The sequence below is a fragment of the Lemur catta genome, chromosome 2, assembly GCF_020740605.2.
Source record: "Lemur catta isolate mLemCat1 chromosome 2, mLemCat1.pri, whole genome shotgun sequence".
Lineage (NCBI taxonomy): Eukaryota > Metazoa > Chordata > Mammalia > Primates > Lemuridae > Lemur > Lemur catta.
Window position 1 is genome coordinate 132,574,454 of NC_059129.1, and position 23,570 is coordinate 132,598,023.

The 23,570-nt window shown below is 41.2% G+C and overlaps 1 protein-coding gene across 3 annotated transcripts in view; it reads left to right on the forward strand.

Annotated features, from left to right (window-relative positions):
* The window catches only part of UST (uronyl 2-sulfotransferase), a 282,805-nt gene that overhangs the window by 138,168 nt on the left and 121,067 nt on the right, over positions 1-23,570 (forward strand). For all 3 annotated transcript variants that reach the window (XM_045544548.1, XM_045544549.1, XM_045544550.1), the window contains exon 3: positions 23,040-23,195. In XM_045544548.1, the coding sequence (XP_045400504.1) occupies positions 23,040-23,195 (156 nt within the window). The remainder of the gene's footprint in view (positions 1-23,039; positions 23,196-23,570) is intronic.

Genomic DNA, 23,570 nt, shown 5'->3' on the forward strand with positions numbered 1-23,570 from the left:
TACTCTGATTTCCCCACAGAAAAATGAAATTGAGCCTCCTTAATACTCAGTCTCCAATTCAACCAACATCCCCTACATACAAATACCTCTTCCCACCCAATTAGGATGTGTCTTTCTCCTCCAGATACCTCCACCACAGGGGCTACCCCCACCTCCTCTCCAACAGCGCTGTCAGGGGTCCCGCAGCCTCCTCTCTGCAGCTGAGCATCTTCCAGCATGGCTGCTGCCACCAAAGGTCTTGCCAGGTCACCACTGTAATAGCTCCTGCTCCCCTAGACCACTCTGGCCTAGCCAAGGGAAATGTCAGAGTCAGCTCAGGGCTGTGAGAGCCCCCCTCACTCTCCATGGTGTGTGTAGTGTAGGCGCTTGTGTGTGTGTGTGTGTGTGTGTGTATGCGCATGTATGTGTGTGTGGACACATCTGGTGGCAGGGGCTACAAATAGGAGACAATGAATACCTGCTTTCATCACCATGGTGAGTTCACAGCCCAGCAGGGAGAAGGTATAAATAAGGTTTTTCTACATGATGAAGAAATCAGGCTAATAATATTGTCCTGAAAGTACCGTAGTACTCATGGCAAAGTGTAGGACCCCTAAGTTTTCAAAATAGTTTGTCTTTTGAAGACAGTTATTCAGTGCCAATTTTTTCTTAGTGTTTTTCTTCTAAACATTTTATCTCGTTTGATGAGACAAGTAATCTATGGTCATTATTTTTTAAACGTTTGCTTTAGTTTTTATGTCTGGAGTGTCAGTTAAACCTTTTAGACTTTCTAGGGTGTTCCCAGGTGATTTTTGACCACTGTCATGAATTCAAATGGTTTAGCTTGAGTCAGAGGACTAGAGTTAGGAGGATGTAGGTTGAAAGACCTGCTTTTACTAGCATAACATTGTTAAAAGAAAAACTTTCAACAAATTAAATTTAACAGTTTATTTGAGCAAGGAATGATTCATGGATTGGGCAGCCCTCAGAACCAGCAGAGGTTCAGAGAGGTGCTCTGAAGCATGGTCAATGAGTATTTACAGACTAGGAAGTAGAGTGGAAACGGCCTGATTTCTTATAACCCAGCCTTTCCTTATCTGGACATGCTCTGGTCAGTTGGCAGCCTGGCAGTGGCAGAAGCTCAGAGCAGCTTGTGATTGGCTTTTATGCTTGTTATTGTTAATTTAAAAAATTAACAAGGAGGGAGGGGGAGGAGCCCCCTACAAACATTAGATTCCTAAGGGAGGTTTGGGTTCATATCCATACTAAGTTAGGTTGCAGCTTGTTACATGGGAACTCAGTGCAGAGACAACCTCAGTCCAGTGGGCTCCTGCACATTTAATTTAACAAGGGGAACTTGGCTAGTTATTAACCTCTTCAGGGTTTCCGCACCCACAGTTGAGGGCAATGATAGCCCACCCCATATTGCTGGTGTGACTGGTAAGTGAGGTCAGGAGGGTGGCCCATAGCTCAGCCCTGCCACCTGCCAAATGCTAAGCAGATGGCACGAGGTTTCACGCCACTCTGAGAGGAGCCACAGGGGTTCCCCCCACACACCCTGACCTCCTCACACATTAGAGTGAAGAACATCAAATGCTTAAAATACATTGTGAATCCTGTTCGGTTTTTAGGGTTCTTATGCTGGATGTTGATCTTTAGAGGACACGTTAACATCATGTGCCTCTTGGTTCTAGTTGCTGTTACATCTTGAGAGAGATCATGCAGATCTCCTTGTCCCCTCTGATCCATCCTCCACACTCCCACCAGTGTGGTCTCTCTGGCCACAGGTGTGCTCTGGGCACCTGCTGCTTCAACCTCTTTCTTCTGATGTCCTCAGGTCGGAGGGAGCCCACTCTTCACTCCCCTTCCCACCCTCCTGAGCTTTTTCTGTATGCTTTAGTTTTTTTAAATAATTCATTGTAATTTCTCACCTGCTGTTTTAAAATCGAGACTAAAACTCTTTAAGAGATGGTGATTGGAAGCACTCATTTGGGTTATTTTTAATAAGTCTTCCTTTGTGCCTTGGCCATGTTCCTATCAGGGGTATCAGAAGGACAAACAGCCACTGGGTGAGCCCACACCAGCAGGTGTTACAGACCACTTTGTAAGCTCTCCTCGTTAGGCATTTCTGGCACCTAAAATAGATGGCTGGAGAGTTAATTAGATGCATTTACTTGCAGAAGTCTCAGAGGCATTTTTTTTTTTTTGGTAGTGCACAAAATGAGTCTATTAATTAGTTCTAACAAGGAAGTTTTAAATAACACCAATTAATGGCCCATTGCTGGTGGCAACCAGGCTGGCAATCGGGAGCTCGAGGCTGAGCAGCCTCGTTTGCCCTGAGAGGGAGAAGATCCAGGAAGATGGAGCTACTGCCTTGGAGGAACGCGGTCTCTGTGGGAAGATTAAATACTTGTAGATTACGGAGTTGAGAATAATTTAGTGCCCAGCTCTGTACTAATGATTGTAAGTCCAATGGGTGAGCAGGAAAATCCCCAGAGCTGCAGAAGATGTGAATCTTTGGGTCCAACACAAATCAGAACTTGCTTTTCCGAAGTGATTTTGTGCATTGTATAGTACGTGCTTTGTTTTATGGGGTTGTTGTGAAAAGCATTCAAGCCCTATGGGGTGTCCAAGCTGAGACCTCACCACAGAAGTTCTCCCTCTCCAGGGACCCCCAGTGCCTAGCAGCCTACCAGGAACAAGGGATGGTGTTGTTGTTAAGCATTGTCCTCTCTTGGGTCCTCTTTTGGAACCCACCCACCCCTGGGAGGAGGGACCCCCGCCGAGCCTTCAGCACTCCAGGTGGATGGCTGTGGAAAAGCTTCCTCTGAGCAGGACGGGCCTGGGACAGCCTTGTGGCTCGTGGGAGCACAGAAGGGGGACAGAGGAACTTCAGCATCCAGTCCCAGTTGTGGAGTGCCGTCCTCATGGTCTGGAGCCTTCTGCAGCCCCGTCTCCCTCCACCTCGCTGTCCCCACTGCCCCACCCAAGCCCCACTCCTCCTCCCCGTGCTCCAGTGGTGTGGCTGCCACCTCTGCCCAGAGCACGGCCCAGCGCCCTCCCCCTCCTCCTCACCCAGTGTCATCACAGCCAGGGCTGGCACAGAGGACACCTGCCACAAGAAACGCAACCTCACATCAGGAAAGCCATGAACGGAAAGTGGAGCAGAGACCACTGGAAAGCCTCACGGTGGGGGAAGAGAGATAAAATGTATACGATGATTTTTAATTGGTATTTTATTCACATACCAGTAAATACTCCCTTTTAAAGTATACAATTCAGTGGTTTTTAGTGTGTTCATAACATTGTGTAACTCTCACCACTGTCCAATTTCAGAGCATTTTCATCTTTCCAGAAAGACACTCTGTGCCGCTGACAGTCACTCCCTCTTCCCCCGAGACCCCCGACCTCTGGCAACCGCTGCTCTACTTTCTGTCTCTGTGGTTTCGCATGTAGGATTCGGGGTGTTTCGTATAAATGGAGTCACACAATTTGTAGCCTTTTGTATCTGACTTCTACTTGGTGTATTGTTTTCAAGGTTCACCCGTGTCGTACCAGCTATCAGTCGTTCCTTTACGTGCCAGAATACTATTCCGTTGTGTGGTTATACCACATGTTAATCATCTGCTCATCATTCCATGGACATTTGTGTTGTTTCCACTTTTTGGCTGTTATGAATAATGGTGTTATGAGCATTTGTGTACAAGATTTTTGTGGGACCTAATCTTGGGTATATACCTAGAATGGAATTTTGCGGTCCTATAGTAACTCTATGTTTAATTTTTGGAGGAACTGCCAACTGTTTTCCAGAGCGGCTGCACCACTTTACACTCCACCCACGACGCAGGAGGGCTCCAGTGCATTTGTGTCCTCGCCAGCTTTGCTGTTCTCCATCTTTTTGATCACAGTCATCCTGTGGGTGTACGGTGGTATCTCACTGTGATTACACAATATTTTTTAAATCAGTATTTGAAGGGTTGGCATGTTCTTTGTTTCAGGGATCTAAGCAGAACCCTAGTGTTCCTTCCTAGATATTCATAGTTACAATTCTAAGAATAGTCTTTGGATGAGTTAGGAAGAGGTTCCGTTCCTTTCCCAGGTGACACAGCCTCATAAGTACATGGCTTGGTCAGTTTGTGGTACCTCTGTGCCAAGGAGAAGGCCACCTTTCCATCCTTAGGCTGGGTGCAGCTCCTCACCCAGGGTCAGGGCTTGGCTGGTGGTGCGTGGTCTGGACTTTAGCCCTCACAGCTCCTCTGCAGGTACCTTTGTCAGGGCATGACCTCCGCAGCTGTATTTGGCCTGCACTTGGCCACGTTGAAGCCAGAAGGACCTGGGTTCTTGTTTCAGCTGGGCCCTAGGCTCTGAGTTTGGACAAGTGATTTAATGTCCCTGGTTTCCTCATCAGTAAATAATATTCATAATAATATTTCCCTCTTATAACCATAACTCTTTTATAGTATTATAATGATTAAATGAAATGAATTTTATAACACAACTGGTAAAAGACCTGACAAATCCAAGTGCTTATTAAACAATAGTTAATTTTGTGTCTCATCCTTAGGTACTTGGCATGGGTATTATTTCCTCTAGAAGATGGGTCAGCAATCTGTGGCCCACAGGCCAAATCAGCCTGGTATTGTACCTCCCACAAGCTAAGAATTGTTTTTTTTTTTTTTTTTGAAACAGAGTCTTGCTCTGTTGCCCAGGTTAGAGTGCCATGGCATCAGCCTAGTTCACAGCAACCTCAAACTCCTGGGCTTAAGCGATCCTACTGCCTCAGCCTCCAGAGTAGCTGGGACTACAGGCATGCACCACCATGCCTGGCTAATTTTGTTTACATATTTTTAGTTGTCCAGATAATTTCTTTCTCTTTTTTTAGTAGAGACGGGGTCTCGCTCTTGCTCAGGCTGGTCTCAAACTCCTGAGCTCAAACGGTCCACCCGCCTCGGCCTCCCAGAGTGCTGGGATTACAGGCATGAGCCACCATGCCCTGCCTTGTTTTTACATTTTTTAAAGGATTGTGATCAAACCAAAGAAGAATACATGACATAAAATGTCACTTCTAAGGCCTAAAATATTTCCTATCTGGCCCTTTAGAGTAAAAGTTTACTGGATCCTGGTATAGACCCTTCTGGGATGGCCCGCCCTTCCCCTGTCCTGCCTACCCCACTTCAGGGCCAGATGTTCCTGCTCGTTGACCCCGTATCACCTTGTACCTGTCTCTACCATAGCCCCTTCCACACGGAAATCCCTACAAGGCAGGCCCTCCGCACCTTGCCTACCCCTGGATCCTCTGGTGCATAGTGGGAAGTTTGTAGGTATTAGTTTGGGGAATGAGGCAGGGGAGGGGAGGACACTCAAGAACAGTCTTGCCAACTTCACAGTTTTGTCTGACTCGTGAGGGGAGAAAAGAGTGACACTTAAATTTGGCTGCCCTCCTGTGCATTGCATCGGAGCTGAGCGACATCCTTGCCCCAGTTTTCTCCCCAAATATGTTAATGTGGGGTAACAGCCGGCGTTTCCCCCGGGCCATCGTGTATGGGGTGGACTTCTGGGGAGCACATTTCCGGGTAATTCACAGCTGCCTTCCAGAGAGGGCACCCGGCTTTGGGTCAGGGCCTGCGATCTAGTGGGGGCCCCTTTCTCTCAGCCAGGCTGCGTGAACTCAGGGTTTGTACCCCCTTGGATGGGGCTGGACTGAGAGAAGGTGTCGTGACTGCATGAGTGTCTAAATAAGAGGGCCAGGCGTGACCGTGCCTGCTCGATTCTATTACTTTGGGGCATTTTCAAAGAATTTCTTGTCTCCACTTATTTTTTGATCATCATGTTTATGTTGAATTCCTCATGCAGAAACTGATGCATTGCTTTTACCCTGGAGCTTTCACTGATGTTTGATGGAATTAGCTGTGCAAAATATGTTGACATGATATGCCTTCGTTTTTTGGTTCCTTATGTACTAAACCGGATTTTTACAACTGATTTCTATGAACTTGAGCTCTGTGTATATGAGCAAGAAAGAAAGAGGCTGATTTGTGGCCTGAATACTTGTCCCCACCCCAAACCCCCAAAGAAAGTTCAGAAGAACCTACAGATGAAAGCAGGACAGCGAATGTGTAAGGGGAGCAGATGTTTAAGGTGCTTCCAGCAATCTGAGTTTGAGTAATTTATAATTCTTGGGCCCAAACAGGCACAGACTTTTTCAACAGACAAGAAAAAATTAAAAAAAGAAAGTGACAGATGCAAATGAAGGATTTGCAACTCACGATGATGTTTAAACTCTCTATTAAAAAAAAGGAAGAAGAAAAAGCAAAAAGAAATTACAATTTATAGTAGATTTTCTCCAAAGATGTCCAATGTGTGGGTTGTTTGCAAACATATTGCCCAGTGGAGGGAATGAGGGAATGTTTCCAAGTTATAATTCTAAACAATTGATGTCAAAGCTTACCAAGTTTTACTCTTCCAAAACTTCAAAGCAAATGTTTATAAATACCCGAAAAATAAAATTGCATCTCCACTCTTAGATACAAGTGACCCTCTGAATGAGATCACTCCCCATGACAGAGTGAAGTACGTAGTTTGGCCTTGAGAGCAACTCACACAACTAGGTCAAAAGTTGTTTATTGACCACATAATTTCCAGGGACAAGGCATGTAGAGTTTGCATTTAATCCACTTACACTACAATTGGGTGGGAAGGACACAGGGATGAAGGATTCTTTAGTTTTACATCTGAGCAAATTAGTGGGTTTTTTATAGTAGACCATATACATCCTGAGAAGAGTTTTACTATGACTGAGGAAAGTATAAACACTACAGTGAGTTAAATGGGTTGTGAGTGCAGCGGTATGTTTATAACAAACATTTCTCCTTATCCAGCTACCTTTGAATTCCAACCATAAATATTTCATGAACTTCCCCAGAAATGTTTAATGACGGACTTTTAAAGTACTTGAAGGAAGAAAGCGGGTATACTTTATAAGACCCTTTCCAGTGACATATTTTGATCACAGATCTAGAATTTTTAAGCTAATAACGCTGCTACTGCAATGTCAGTATACCACAGGACCAAAAGGAATGATTTGAGATCTAGAACTCTTTTCATCATGAATGTACTTGATTTTCTCAGAGACTAATAATTTTTTAAAATAAACAAAATCACCAGCAAATTACAAAGGGAAGGATCTCCATCTTTGGAGTTGCATTGGACTGAAAGCAACAGAAAACTGGACTGTTGACCTAAATAGACAGAGAGGCCTATTAATTTCATGCAATAAGCAGTCCAGCTCTGGTATAGTGGCACAATAATGTCATTGGGGATCTCTCGCTTTTCTTTTTTCTCTGTCCTCATTGGCCTGTGGGTCTTGGCTTGCAGAATGATCCTATGCCTGCTGCCTCCTGGTCACAAGATGGCTTCTGCACCTCAAGGCATTGCGTCTGTGTTCCAGGAAGGAAAAAGAAATGGAAAGTCGAGGCAAGGGACTGAAAAAGGGTGCCAGAGGTCACTGTCCATTGTTAAAAGATTGTCCAAGAGACCAACTCAACAATGTCCATTTATATCTCACTCATTTGTTGAATGAATGGCCCAAACTTGATTACTCTGTCACCTCCAACTTCAAGTGAGTCTAAGAAGGTGAATATTTTTAGATAGGCATATTGTCACCTAGAATGAAGCCACGATTCCATTAGGAAGACAGGAAAAATAGATATTAGGTAGACACCAAACAGAATCTGCCACAGATTTTCATTTTGAAATAAATCATAGATTCATTTCAAAATATTTTATATAGTTCATAACAGGTTTGAAAAAAATGACTTTCAGCCCGATGGCTGACGCCTGTAATCCTAGCATTCTGGGAGGCCAAGGCGGGAGGATTGCTTGAGCTCAGGAGTTTGAGACCAGCCTGAGCAAGAGTGAGACCACATCTCTACTAAAAATAGAAAAAAAATTAGCTGGGCAACTAAAAAAGATAGAAAAAATTAGCCGGGCATGGGGGTGCATGCCTGTAGTCCCAGCTACTCAGGAGGCTGAGGCAGGAGGATTGCTTGAGCCCAGGAGTTTGAGGTTGCTGTGAGCTAGGCTGACATCACAGTACTCTTGCCCAGGCAACAGAGCAAGACTGTCTCAAAACAAAAACAAAAACAAACAAACAAAATAATGATTGTCTGTATTAAAGGTGGGGAGACTGCGGGGATGAAAAAAAGCAACCAACAATACAAAATTAGTGTATATTTACCTTCAGAGTAAACTATTCACTTAAGACATTAATGCTGGAGCACAGTAATAATTGATCCATCAATCAATCGTTATTACACCCCTGCTGTGTATTGGGCTAGGTATTGTGGCAAAAAAAAAAAAAAAAAGAAAGAGAGAGAGAGAGAAAAAAAAAGAGAGATAGAGAAGGAAGAAGGAAGGAGGGGGAGGGAAGAGAAGGGTAGAGAGAGAGATAGGGAGGGAGGGAGGGAAGGGGGTAAAATCAAAGAAATACGCTGAGGTCTCAGCTTGCCCAAAGCCTTACAGGCTAATGAGTGCAGCAGGTTAGCATAATCGGTCACAAGATCAGTTCAAGAATCATAGAAACAATCATACCACCAATTGCTGTAACTGAACAACTTTTACTCTGAATTTTCTGGTAGCTGAGGAAAAATGGGGCTGTAAGTGGCTATGCAGTTCTCATTTTCTGTGAAGCAGAAGTATACTAGTTTTTCTGATAGCACAATGGATTGGAGAGCGTGAGTTTGGGCTTGAGTACTAGCTCTACAGTTGACTTTGGACAAGTTCTTTAATCCCTCTAATTTTCAGCCTTTTCATCTTTAATATGTGAATACTTGTACTCATAGTTTAGGGGTCATTTTATAAATTAATGGAGATATTGTATATAAAGCACCACACATAAGTACCCTGAGAGGAGAAAAAAATGAGAAAGTTAGAAAACAGTGAGCTCAATGACATCCCCATCCCAAAACAACTGGATTGTGTGATGCTCTATCTTATAGTGTCCCTACATGGCCACCGAGGACATAATGCCAAAATATCACTCAATTAAAGCAGCTCTAGGTGGAGCCAAGAAATTATGCCCCAATAGGCAGCTTTTTGGTGGCCCAACCTAGTCCAAGACTAAAAAAAATCTAGAATATACAGAGAAAGGGATGGATTCTGTGTCCTCAAACAATCTTCCTTACTCATCCTGTCCTTCAGCCAGCCCTTTGACAGACTTGGTGGCTCCCCATTCGAGGATGTAGTCCCTGGTGAAGGCCTGGAGGGGACTGATTTGTGTCACTGGTGGAGGATGATCCCATATCCATCAGTGATGTAGGTTGGACAGCGGCCTCATTCGGATTCTGGCCCAAGTGGGTAGCCTCCCTGTTACTAGGATTTTTTCTCTCTTTTAACTCCACTACCCCAGCACAATGGCAGCCAGCAGTAGACCCTTACAGCTTATGGATCTTCTCCTCATTTTAAACTGTAGTTTCCTTTATCACATTTACCTCTCTTAACTAAACTCTCCTAACAAGGATTTTCTTATTGCTTAGTCAGGTCCAACTTTTTGACATTGATATGGGAAATCAGAAGTTTTTCATCCATCCAATGGGTCTAGCTATAAAGATGATTGTTGTTCTGTAAATTGTCTTTCTCTTTTCCTCTTCCTTCCTTTTTTTTAATAAGCCAGAATGCACAGCCACCTTTATTTACCAAGCCAGACATAATTATTATCCTCTCTGTAACAGAGCTTTGCAACCAATTCCCACAACTGTCCTTAATCAGTGGCCCTGCAGGAGTAGCTTTTGGCCTTTCCCCATAAGTCACACTAGGACTCCGCTAATTTACGTTTCAAGAGACCCCCTGAATTTAAGCAGTGAGAATTTCTCCCAGCTTGAGGTCCACAGCCCAAACCTCTGCTGTTGCAGGGGGATGGTCTCACTGAAGGGAGGAACGGAGGAAGGTCACCTGAAACTCTAGGTCAGGGACCAATTTCCCATAGATCCTGATAACATACCCGTTAGGTACCCAGGGAGAAGGCCTGCTGCAGCCCATTCAGGGCCAACTGGTCGTGTGTGCTAAAGCAGTGCAGAGCCAGCAGGCTTCACAGAGCTAAGTTCCAGAAGTTAAGGGTTTGTACGTGTCTCCAGGAGCCACTTTAAAATCTATAAATAAACAGTATTTCTAATGGATCTGACCCTACAAGACCACCGGAGCTATTTCTAAGTAGTCCCCTGTGTGTGTGAGCGACAGGTGTGTATGCACCTGTCTCTCCTTTAAGCAGGGCTTTGTGGCTTGACCCCAGAAACGCATGCTACCCCAAAAAGCACTGCCTGCTGCTCTGTGGTATCTGACCATCTGGTTCAAAACCAAAATATGCCAAATGGAATCGTAACAATATTACATCCTGTTACACTTTAGCTTGATGATCTAAGAGAGAGTGCATTTTTACAAGACTACAATCACAACATCAAAGGCCCACACAAATCAAGTTACAGGTTTTGTCACTAGACAAACCCAGAATAATTTCGAAAATTAACTGCTTACAAAACATTAAAAGAAAAAAAGGAAAATAGTTATTCTGTAGGATACATGAGGTATGGCTCCTTGAATCTTAGCTATCATTCAGTTTCATCTTGACCTTTAACTCTTTAAACGCTTGTCAGAAGGACTTGTCGTGAGATGCTTGGCCAAATGTGACAGGTGGCTATATCTGTGACTTTGTAAAACAACCTTCGCCCCCCTTTGTAGATAAAGTGAGGCTTTGTTTCCTATTAGGCTTGTCCTTCCTCCAGCCTTTCTTTATTTTTTCTTTTCCCAAATTCCCTTCTCTTCAAGCCGGATCATTAAGAGGTCTTTGGTTTGTCTGCTTGCCAAAAAGTTCTTTTATGCTTTCTCTTTGGAGTCACTGTAACTGTACAGCTTTACATTCTATAAACTTGAATTTCAAACTTCACCCCCGCTCCCTAATCAGCCATCTGACGAAAGGACACTGAACATAAGCAAATCCTCTTGAACAGCGAACGTAGAAATCAAGTGGAACATACACTTCAGCTCTAGGACCATAACGACCACATTCACACCAGAAAGCTTCAGGTAGGATGTCATCCACCACGTTCCTGACAGAGACATGTTGGGGTGGGGGCACAGGTAGCGGGACATGACAGTGGTGTTGAGTCTTGGCCGAGGGCACTAATGGGCTTAGCAAACCGTCCGCAGTCACAGCGGCGGATCCGCAGATACACGACCCACACACAACCGCACTCTCTTTTCCTCTTTCTATTAGATAGCAAAATCCTGAGGTATGGCAAATATTTATATCTGTTTCATAAAAATATTTTTTGAACGATGATTTCTTTTATCTGCCACTGTGTGATAGCCCAAATGTGAACACAGTTCCCTAAGGGAAATGGAGTCCTTCATCCATCTTGGTGGAGATTTCCAAAAAAGCTGTCTACTCGGGACCAAGGAACAAGTAAAAACAAAACCCAGCCTTACAGATACCGTGGAAAAAGGGCTTTCCACAGTCAGATCCATGCAGATGGATGGGGTCTGGATTCCACGCCACGTTTGTTCAAAATTAATTCCTTTATGAAAAGGGTGTACTTGAAACAGGCCCCCAACATGCAGGCAGTATGACACAGTTTCATCTGAGAGCAATTTAAATGTCTTATTACCATCGCTAGCTAAAAATACTTTATGAATTCTGGAGTCTTGTGTGAAGTTAATCTTCCAGCTCAAGTTCACCTTGTTTCTTATTCTCCATCTCATTCCTCTGTGTGGGAGGAGATGTCATTTTATGTAGAAGGGGAATGTTTTTCATCTCTCCTCTTCTCCAGCTTTCAGCAAATCTATGCCTAAAGCAGGGAGAAGCTGTGGGAATACAGCTAGGAAACAGCCAGCAAATAGACCCTTGTCACGTGCTGAGAATGGTGTCTGCTGCTCTTACTCCGTTTTCTATAGATGAGGAAGGAAGGTAAATGGGTATTGGAAGAATCGTGAAGAAGGCCTTTGAGTGGTGCAGTACGGCAGATCCTATTCATTGTTCACCCCATATCTGTCCTCCACAGCCTCCTTCTCTGTAGCAGAAATCTGACTTTGTTCAAGTTTTTCCTAAGGGGAAGCCAATCCCATCCCCAGCTCACAGGCAAATTCTGCTTAGTCTGTCTTGGTTGTCTCATTTCCTTTGCTACTGGTTAGTTGAGATGTGCGTTGGTAGTTTAGACTGGGCCAAGCGAACATGGGAAACTTTCTCAGGACCTTTTAGGTAAGATTTTCAGATCTTAAAGGAAGCACCCGGGAAAGACAGTCTCTTCTTCCCCTGGACTTTGTCATTCTGCATGGGATGGCTGGAATCACAGCAGCCATCATGAAACACGAGGAAAGCTAGTCTGAGGATAATGCTGACATACTAGGATGGCAGAGCAAGATGGAACAAAAATATGGAACGAACCCTAAAACCTCCATACCGAAGGACTTCTGTTTTGTAAGAGAATATATTCCTTTTATTTAGAATATGTTCCTTTATCTGTTAGAAAATATATTTTCTTTATTGTTTGAATTGGGTTGGATTTGCTGTTACCTACAGGCAAAAGCATCCTCTGATTAATGTATGGAGATATGACATAAAGCAGTCATGTGAGTCCTTTAATCATGTTCAAACCAGTTGTTTTTTGATGCTGCAACTCCTCAATTTTTCTTCCATCTTTCTGTGCCCAGTGTATATGAAGGGCAACACTAGCCTAGAGAGTTGATGAATTTTACGTGGTGCATTTTCTTTGCATATCACACATAGCGCACAAACACACACACACACACACACACACACACACACACACACACACACATGAATGTGAAAAATTCTAAGAAGCCAATTCTGCACAGCCAAATCAAACATGGAGGACTAGAAAATTCCTTATTAATGTAAATCAATAAGAATTTAGTAGATGTACTTTGACAAAGAGAAAGGTCAAGTCCCGGTGTGCACACTGTTTTCAAGCTTCTGCTTGCGTTGCACTTAAGGTCTTCTTAGCCAAAGCAAGTGACGTGGCCAGTCTGGCGGTCTGTGTGGAAGGAGGTTACACTGTGCAGGGATGCAGAGAGGTGTGATTGGTTGGGGGCTATTACTGTGCTAGTCTGCCACACCATTTTAAATTGTGGGTTATGTTATAAAAGCCTTAAACTCAGCTAAGGAATTCAAACAATGATCATTTGAGTCCAAGAATAAGTTTCTTGCTACAAATTCACACGCAGGAAACTAAAATTTGATTCAGATGTTTCAAATGGAAAATAATGATATGATTCACAAGGAACAGTGTATCTAAGCTCTTGGTCTTAAAATCTTTACACAGTACTTTGATGGGAGAGAGGAGTATTGGCAGCCAAGTGTGCCTGTTCCCCAGCTTTTATACTATTTACAATGAGGGCAAGTTTTTCTTCTGAGGTTCATAAGGAGAATAATTGACTCTTTCCCCCCTAACATCCAGAGGAGACTGTTCTAAATTGAATCATTGGCTCATGCTAACAATACCTGCTATAAATCATGAAACCTCTAATCAATAATCAACACTTCGCTTCCATTTGCATGATAAAAATGGGTTTTTAGATTGGGATAAGAGTGTAAATTCTTAACTAAAACAAAGAGGATAAATATAAGGAGATAAAATTTAACTTTAGACTCTTACATCTTAAAAGTCTATATAAACTAAAGTGTCTATGCACTTGAAATTGTATGTGATTAAGAGGAGATGTGTTATAGATCTGAATGGAGAGTAAAACTAACTGGTGGGAAGATTATGTATCCAAGTACATTTTCATAATTCCATATTCTGGTCTAAATGTTAGTGTAAAAAGCCAGTTGAATTGATCAATACTAAAAATGGAACAACCTGGCTCTAGAACTAATTAGAGAACCCTATAACTCTTGTCCCAGAGTTTTGTTTAATAAGGACTTTTGGATCACTGAATACCTAGCATATAAGAAAGTGCCAGAAATGGTTAGAATTCAGATTTGACTTGAACAATATTACTTATAATGTCTTTGTGCTCAATAAAACATACAAGGCACATACACATGTATACACACACGTACACAGGAAGATGACATTAAACAGGACTGTCAAACCCATATGGGTTTCTCCATTTAATTTTGATTATAAAAACCATAGAGACGTTTAAAGGGCTCTTAGAAACATGGACAGAAGCTGCAAAGCATGAGTGCAATGAGGCCACCATATGTATGCAAAAGCAAGACTAAGTCCCAGGCGAACACTTGGAAATGTTCCTTCAGGATGGGTTGGCCTCTCAAACTTCCGCTCTCCCTGTGCTGCTCGTGTTTCACTGAGCATGAGGTCCATGAACTTCATTTCTCTTTCCTGTCAAACATTCAAGTATTCCATGGACTCAGTTTCCTATGGACTGAATTGAGGTTTGAATTTTAGAAAACATAACATTCTGGGGTAATGAGATACCCAGTTTATGGACTGCTTTTTGTCCGTGATTTGTGTACTGATCAGAGAAAGAAGCATAAAGAGTGTTGCAGAATTAAAAGTGAGTCTGCCTTTCTGAATATGTGTATTCTATTTGCATTTGTTAATTTGAAACTTGAAAACATCCATCTTTTTGCCCATGTCATTGATAGCATTCACCCAATGTCACCTGAAATAGGAATTTTTAATCAAATCGGAAGGTTGGTTTGTTTGTTTTTTCCCCCCTGAAGAATACTTTAGAGTTCCAACTATGGTAGTTTAATCATCACATCCAAAAAATTATTTCTGGCTCCCTGTGAAAATTGCTTCTTTGTATGAGGAATCTGATACAGTATGCAGAGTATTATGTTCCTGGGAATAGCATAATGATGTTGTACAATACGGAGATGAAAGGACATTACATACACAGAATGGAATGAATATTTAGAAGTGCGGGATGCCATTCAGATAACCCCCGAATGCCTACAGGTATTGTGCAGCCCTTTCTTAACATCATGAGATGCAGACAGGAAGGCAGCTTTAGAGTCGAGTCACTGGGTTCAGTACCCTCATTTTATATTTGGGGAAACTTTGACCCAGAGAAGTTGTTCAAGGTCATTTGTTTAAGGTCATTCAGCTACTCAGAGTGATAAAGCCAAAGGGGAAGGCCAGAGTTTCCTGATTTTTAGTCCAGGGCACCTACTTCGCCATACTTTTTCTCATGTAACGGCAAATGAGATGTTTCAAAACATAGTTAGTGTTAAGAAAAAATTGATAAACTTCCCTTATAGTTTTAGGAGACAAATGAAAGTGCATCCTTTATAATAATAAATGGGACAGCATTGGTTCTACAACATTTAATAGTATTTTCATCCCAATAGTCTGTCTATTAATAGACATATATTTTTTATTAATATCCACTGTGCACATAACAGATAGGCCCAGCTGGACCTAGAACGGATTTATGGCCATATTTATCTTTCTGTAGATGGCATTAGATGTGGACCAGCTTCAAGTAGGAGCAAAGGAAAAGGAGAAAGCAGAAGGTTCAGATTTGCTGTGGCCCCTTGAAGAGATGGGTATGAATAATTAGAAACATGCAGGAGTGTCTTTGGAGAGTTGTAGATGGGAAGAGCCCTCTATTCAGGGGGATTGCAATGAGGGGAAGTAGGATTCTTAAACGGGTCTTGTGTGTCTCCTCTAGAATGGAGGAAAGGCACCCAGGGGGCAGGGGAGATGATGGTGATTAGAAAACAGGTCCATCTGGCAGAGGACCTCAGATGGCTTGATGGGCAAAGGCCAGTGACTTCCGGGAGGCTCTGGTGACAGTCCTGAGAGCAGGGAGCTCAAAGTGATTAAAACTGTGGAAAGGAAGAGAAATATAAAAGGAAGATAAAGGCAGATTTATTATGTGACAAGGCCAAACAAAAATAGGGCAGCTACAGAAATGCGAGCGTTCCAAAACAGAACCAGGAATGCCCAAGTAGCTGGAAACCCCATGTTATTAGCACAAATTACTGGAACTTTTATTTTTTTCTTTTTGTTTTATGAATATATTTCACAAGGAGACATGGTAAAATCTAGTTTTAGTTTTTAAGGCATTTCCACATTATGTCTTGGTAACAGTGTAGTAGATTAAAATTAATAATTTAATAGCTTCAGAAGGGAACATCATTTATTGGGTTATACCCTAACCGTCCTCTTTTACGGATGTGGATACTGAGGCTCAAGGGTGTGGAGTGGCTGGCTCTTAGCACCACAGTGTGCTAGGAAACTTTAAAAGGGGATTAGCTGAATGGATTTGAACTGCTCACAGCCATGTGGACAGTGAGTGGCAGAACTGTCCTTTATTTTAGGCCTGGCTGTGACTCCTCCCACCGCTGGTGTGATGAACCATGAAACAGAGGTACTGTGAAGTCACCAAATGCAATTTTATTCATCAAGGAAAGTTAGTTTGTATTCCATAGAATATTAGTGCTAAGGGTCTGATGCTTTGACAATGTTCAGTGTACATTTCAGTTAACCTACACATTTGGTCAGCCAGCACTCCGGTTCTCTAACCAGTCTGGGTGAGTGGGCGTTTACTGTGGCATGAGCATATTCATCAGGTTAATCGTTACTGTTAAATGTAGGGGAAGGCCATTCACATGCTGATGAGACCCAAGGAAGACACAACAGTGCCCCATGCACAGACTCCCCTCCAGGATCGTGCAGGCAGCCCTCTCCCCCACCTTAATCCTTCCGAAGGCTGCAAGGACCCGTTCAGCCGCTTAACATGGAAAGCTGGGAGTCTGTACCACAGCACTTCCTCAAATGCATCATGGAGGCCGAGGCCCCTGGGGAGCTTTTTAGAGCTAGACTCCTGGCCCTTACTGTGGCTTTTCTGATTCAGTTGGTCTTAGAGTGGGGCCCAGAAATCTGTATTTTTAAAAGTCCCATGGGGAATTTGAATATACAGCCATTTGGGAACCATACCTTGTAAAATACTGTGTTATTATAAATACCATTTTGCAAAGACTTAAAAGCAGCATTGATGTTAATTGCTCCAACAGTCCCAATCCCCAGAAGAGTCCTCTAGACTCAGCGTTTCATAGACTATGAAAGTCTTGCTCCAGACCAAGTTTGTTTTTTTACCTAGAAAGTCTTCTTTCTCCCCTCCCATTTCAAATGAGAGATAAGCCATTGGACGCGTGTATGTCATCTGCTAGTGGTTACTGTTGTGCTCAAGATTTTGGAAAGACTTCTGTTTATTTGGCATGCTCTGCACAAGCCTGTCAGTCTCCGGGGATTTGTGGCATTTGCAGAACTTACAAGGCAAGCAGCATAAAAATATATAATTCATACAGTGAAATATTTTGGAGGCCCCTTCACTTTTACAAATTGGCCATAAAATAGAAACCACAGACATAACATTCATATAACCATCGTTATCAGAATGAAGAACCACTTGGGGGCTGGTGTTGGGGGGTTGGTGTATTCTTCTCTACAGGGAACCCGAAGGAAAAGTAAGTGTTCAGGATCTGTGTGCAAATGATAATAGGAACATGAAAGTGGAGGATGGAGTTCTCTGCCTAACAATTGAAAGATATCTCTTGAGGAAAATGAGGATTTTGAAGTTGATCTTCCGAGGCCTTTAAAAGTCTTTTCACAGTCATTAAGTTTATCATTTGTGGATATTTGCTTGTCTTGATAGACATTCCAAGTGCATTTAGGATTTCATGTAAATTTTCCTGTAATTTACTGCTTCCTGTTTTTTCCCTTTCCTGGTGGAAGCAGTTCACAGTATCTGAGGCAGCTGTCTGCTATGACTGCTCTATGATATATTAGGGGGAGGAGGGGAGGGAAAAGTCCGTCTTGCTGCCTTTTTCTCCCATTAGCTGCGCTGACACTCAGGCTTCCATCGGCTTGCTGGATTGAGTCCTCAGGAAGCAGAGAGAGGCTAATCCACTCCTGTCGGTTCCACTCAAGCATTGCCGGGGTTTGAGTAACGGCTGAGTAATGGCTGACGATACTGGTTGTGATAGTTAACTGTTGAAAAATGGCGTATTTAACGAAGTTGGATACATGCAAGACGTAAAAAAGGAAATAATATCTCTGTCACAGAAGTCAAACTAAAAATTCTTTTCACCATTTGCTGTTGTATGTTAAAGGGAATGTCATTTTAGGGATCAGGAGAGCTGAGAGCTGGGCTAGCATCATGTGCTACTTTTTTTGGCTTTGTGACCTTGAAAATGTCAGATCATCTCTCTGGGCCTCAGTGTACTCATCTAAAATAATTATAACATCTACCTCACAGGGAGTTTGAGAGGACGAAGTGACAATATAAAGGAAAGTTCTAGCCAAGTCGAACACAGTTCGGGCAGGAGGTGGGGGTGACAGAGAGAGATGGGGGGATTTGAATGGATGGATTATTCTAAATTGCCTCTGGACCTCAAACCCCATTCTGTGAAACTGTGATGTTATGAAGACGGAGGCAACAGGGAAGTCACTTGGATGCTACTAGTGATGCTTATTTAAGCCATTTGATAATTCAAACTCTTAGAGAAATGCACAGCTAGAGTAAAAGACAACTATTTGATTCTACATTGTTAGCAAGGATTAAGAGGGTTTACACAGCACCGGGTCAGCCCTTCATAAGCATCAGTCCCTTTTTTCTCCATCCTTCCAGAAAGTACACTTCAAATAAAAGGTAACAATGATTTTTAAAGCAGACCTTGAGAAGCAAATCTGTAGTTCTACCAAGGGCAGAATGAATCAGCTTCTGTTGTTCAATTTAAAACCGTATCCAACGTGATGATTGGACCACTGTGATGATTTGGCCAGCCTAATTTGCCAATTTTCAGTGCATTACATAAATTCTTTTAGAAAATGACTTCAGAGCCCCACCCTAAATTTGAGAGAGGTTTGTTTGTGGTGGTGTATGATGTGTCTTTAAAAGACTGACTCCAGAAACTTTATGTGAAAACGCATTTCCCAGCTCTATGTTCATAGCATGTAGGTGCAGATTGGTGTTTAGAGAAATGATAGAAATGGAATCATGGTGGGGATGTCACACTCTCCTTTTCCATAAATTATTATTGTAAGTATAGCTGCAGGAATAATGCAGGAATTTTTGTTCTTATCTAAGTGTTCTTTTTAAGTAATCAATATTTATAACCACTAGTTGAGAGCTTCCCACAAGACTAATCAAAAAACTGTAATTAACATCTTATAAAAAATGAATTAATCAATAACCCAAAGGTAAATAACATCTTCAGTTATTAGTAAAAAGAGTAAGATAGATACTAAGCCTGCTACTGTGTCAATTACCCAAGCAATTCAGGAGAAATTAAGTGATTTCACCTAAGTTTTTGAGTCAATTGCCTCAGGTATTCATTTAAACCTTCTAAGATGTACCTGCACTCTTCCAGTAAAATACAGGAAAAACGCATCCATCCCAGTTGTTGAACAGTTTGTTTCTATGGAGGACTTAAACTTCATGTTGGCAGCTTTGTCACAACCATAGTCCATACCCCAGCCTGGTTGTAATGGAAAGTCCAACTTACAAATGTTATTCATATCATTAGATTAAACATGAAGCCTAGTTCAATCTTTTTGGATCATAACCTTATATTAAATAGCTAAGAACATCTCTGACTATCCGAACTGCAGTAGTGGGCAGAGAATAGACTTTTGGAGTTCTCACAGATTAGACCATAAGTAAAAGTGACCTATTATAATGGCTATCTTTTTATTTACCCTGATGACTTTTATTAGCACTTGGCTAGAAAGATCAGCTGTATTGAAGATTCTCTTGGTTTCCCATTTTATCCAGATCGTTATGTTCATTAGTGTTAAATAGCACATTAAACCCCTCAGAGCAGTCAAGAATCACTCAATGTCTGCTGAGGCCCTCTATGGACAAAGCACCATCTAGGCACCGTGAGGACACAAAATGGAAGATACTGACTGGGCCTAAAGGAACAGGGTATTACTTAGAAGGAAAGAATACAGAGTGGAAGAATTATATCAAAATGGCACAAGACTGGTTGCTACATGAGTGATATTGACATTATGTTTTACTCCAATGACAATTACCCTTTAAGCTCTAAACTTATAAAATGCTACCCTGCATATAAAATATTTCAGGAAAAGAAGTTCACCTATAATTACAAAGGTAAAAATTCAAATGGCATTCCTTAAGGCAGGTTTGGGGTATAGTTTTATGCTGTACTTTATTCTTTAGTTTTGAGCTTTTTTATGACTTTCTGTTATGGGTATTGTGCTTAATGAAGGAATCCTTTGGTTATCATTTGCTAGCCAGTCAATGCTGAGCATTGCAAATGGAAATAACATCTTTATTGAGGATATAAATATTTAATCATAGATGCTTTTCATAATAGCTTCTTAGTATATCAAAATCATTATCACTAGGCAATTAGAAAAGAAAAAGAAAAGGCATCCATACTGGAAAGGATAAAGTAAAACCATCTGTTTGCAGATGACATGATCTTATTAATAGAAAATCCTAAGGAATCCACACACAGAAATTATTAGAGCTAATAAATGAGCTCAGCAAGATTGAAGAATATAAGAGTAATATAGAAAAATCAATTGTATTTCTACCAATCAGTCCAAAAATGAAATTAAGAAAATAATGTAACATCATAAAGAATAAATTCAACAAAGGAGTATAAGGCTTGGACATTGAAAACTATAAAACATCAATGAAACAAATTAAAGGAGAACTAATTAAGGAGAAAGACATTCTATGTTCATAGATTGGAAGACTTAATATTATTAAAGTGACAATAGTCTTCAAATTGATCTACAGATTCAGTTCAATTTTTATCAAAGTCTCCATTGCTTTTTTTTTTTTTTACAGATATTGGCAAGCTGATCCTAAAATTCATATAGAAATGCAAAGAACCCAGAATAACCAAAACAGTCTTGAAAAAGAACAAAGTTGGAGGGACTCACCCTTCACAATGTCAAAACTTATAATAAAGCCATAATAATCAAGACTGTATGGTAGTTGCATAAGGATAAACTATACTTAGAATTTATACTAAGTATAAATCGATCAGTACTACAGAATTGTGAATCCAGAAATAATAATAACCACAAATACATTTATGATTAGTGGGTTTTTTACAACAGTACCAAACAGTTAAATGGGGAAAGAATAATCTTTTCAACAAATGGTGCTGGGACAATTGGATATCTACATGCAAAAGAATGAAGTTAGACCATTAGCTTATACCATACCTGAAATTAACTCAAAATGGATCAAAGACCTAAATATTAGAACTAAAAGTATAAAACTCTTAGGAGAACACATAAGTGTATATCTTCATGATCTTGGATTAGTTAATAGTTTCTCAGCTGTGACACAAAAAATACAATTAACCAAAGAAAAATTAGATAAATTGGAGTACATTAAAATTAAACACACTTTTTTTTTCAGACAGGGTTTCGCTCTGTTGCCTGGGCTAGAGTGCACTGCATCATCATAGCTCACTGCAAACTCAAACTCCTGAGCTAAAGTGATCCTCCTGCCTCAGCCTACCAAGTAGCTGGGACTACAGGCATGTACTAACATACCCGGCTAATTTTCTTCTAGTTTTTGTAGAGACGGGGGTCTCACTGTGTTGCTTAGGCTGATCTCAAACTCCTGGCCTCAACCAAATCTCCTGCCTAAGCCTCTCAAAGTGCTAGGATTACAGGTATGAGCCACCACACCCAGCCCAAAATTAAAAACTTTTGTCCTTCAAAAGACACTATCAAAAAAGTGAAAGACGACCTACAGAATGGGAAAAAATACTTGCAAATCATGTATTTGCAAATCCAGAATATATATAGAACTCTTAAAACCCAGCAATAGAAAAGCAATTTTAAAATGAGCGATGGATTCAAATGGAAATTTCTCCAAAGAAAATATACAAATGGCCAATAAGCACATGAAGAAATGTTCAACATCATTAGTCATAAGAGAAATGCAAATCAAAACCACAGTGAATACCACTTCACACCCACTAGGATGGCTATGATAAACAAAAAAAGGCAATAACACATATTGGCAAGGATGTGGAGAAATGGGAACCCTATACATTGCTGGTAGGAATATAAAATAGTGCAGCTGTATTGAAAGCAGTTTGGCAGTTCTTTCAAAAATTAAACATAGAGCCACCATACGATCCAGCAATTTCACACTTAGGTATATACCTGAGAGAATCAAAAGCATGTCCACACAAAAACTTGTGTATGAATGTTCACAGCAGCATTATTCATAGTGGCCAAAAAGTGGAAATAATCCACTTAATCCATGATCATCAACTGAGGAAAGCATAAACAAAACGTGGTGTATCTATACAATGTAATATGGAGCCATATGAAGGAATGAAGTATGGATTCATACTACAACATGGATGAACCTGGAAAACATTATGCTGAGTAAAAAAGGCCAGATACAAAGGCCACACACTGTGATTTCATTCATATGAAATGCCCAGAATCCTACAGGCAAAATCACAGAGACACAAAGTAAATACATGGTTTCCAGGGCCGGGATGATGGTGGAAATGGGAAGTGACTCCTAATGGGCACAGGGTTTCTTTTGAGGTGATGAAAATGTTCTGGAATTAGATAGTGGTGGTGGTTGCAAACTTTATGAATATACTAAAAACCATTGAATTGTATGTTTTAAAAGAGTGAATTTTATAGCATGTGAATTATATCCCAGTGTTTTTAATTATTGTATTTTTCCTTGATCACTCTACAAATTAAGTTGTTCTGATAAAGCATAATATAACTTGGCAAAAACCATTGTCATTAAAGCACATATTTATATATTTTGTTCCTAAGAAGAAACAAAAGAAGCTTCATAATTGATCTTATAGATTGCACGAAATACTGTCTGTGTTAGGTACCAGTGCAGACAGACAACAAGACCAGCATTTTTCTCCAGTTATACCATAAAGATTAACACTGGTTCATCACTTCTGTCCTTTCATTAACCCAATATAGACCCTTTTCATTTAAATTTATCGAGTGTTTATTGTTCTGAAATTGAGGGAAGCATCATAAATATTTTCACACGGACGTTTCATGCTTGTTTTCTTGTTCTTTTCCCAGGTACTACCTTTCCCAAGCCAGGTGGTGTATAACAGAGTAGGCAAATGCGGGAGCCGTACTGTGGTCTTGCTTCTGAGAATCTTGTCAGAGAAGCACGGATTCAATTTGGTCACATCAGACATTCACAACAAAACCAGGCTTACTAAAAATGAACAAGTAAGTTGACTCTTCCCATTGTTAAATTGTATGTTGCTTCAACTCATTTGTGTAATTAGTGGATGCTTCACTGGACATCCTTCAAACTACTGCAAATGAAGATCAGAGTTTCAATTTCATGCTGTATTTTTGCCAAACCATGGAAGTAAATTGAAGTTAAGGCTTCTGCAGGGACTATAAACCAGGAAGTCTCACTGAAGAGATACTTTTATTAGGACCGACGCAGGACAGTGTGTACTTGTCATTGTCTATTTAGCTAAAATTATCAATACATACATCTCAAATAGTTACACCACTGAGCTATAAATAATGCCAGCACCTTCTCAGTCAAAATGAGAAAATTTTCTTTTAATATTTTTTTCCTCTGCATTTTCT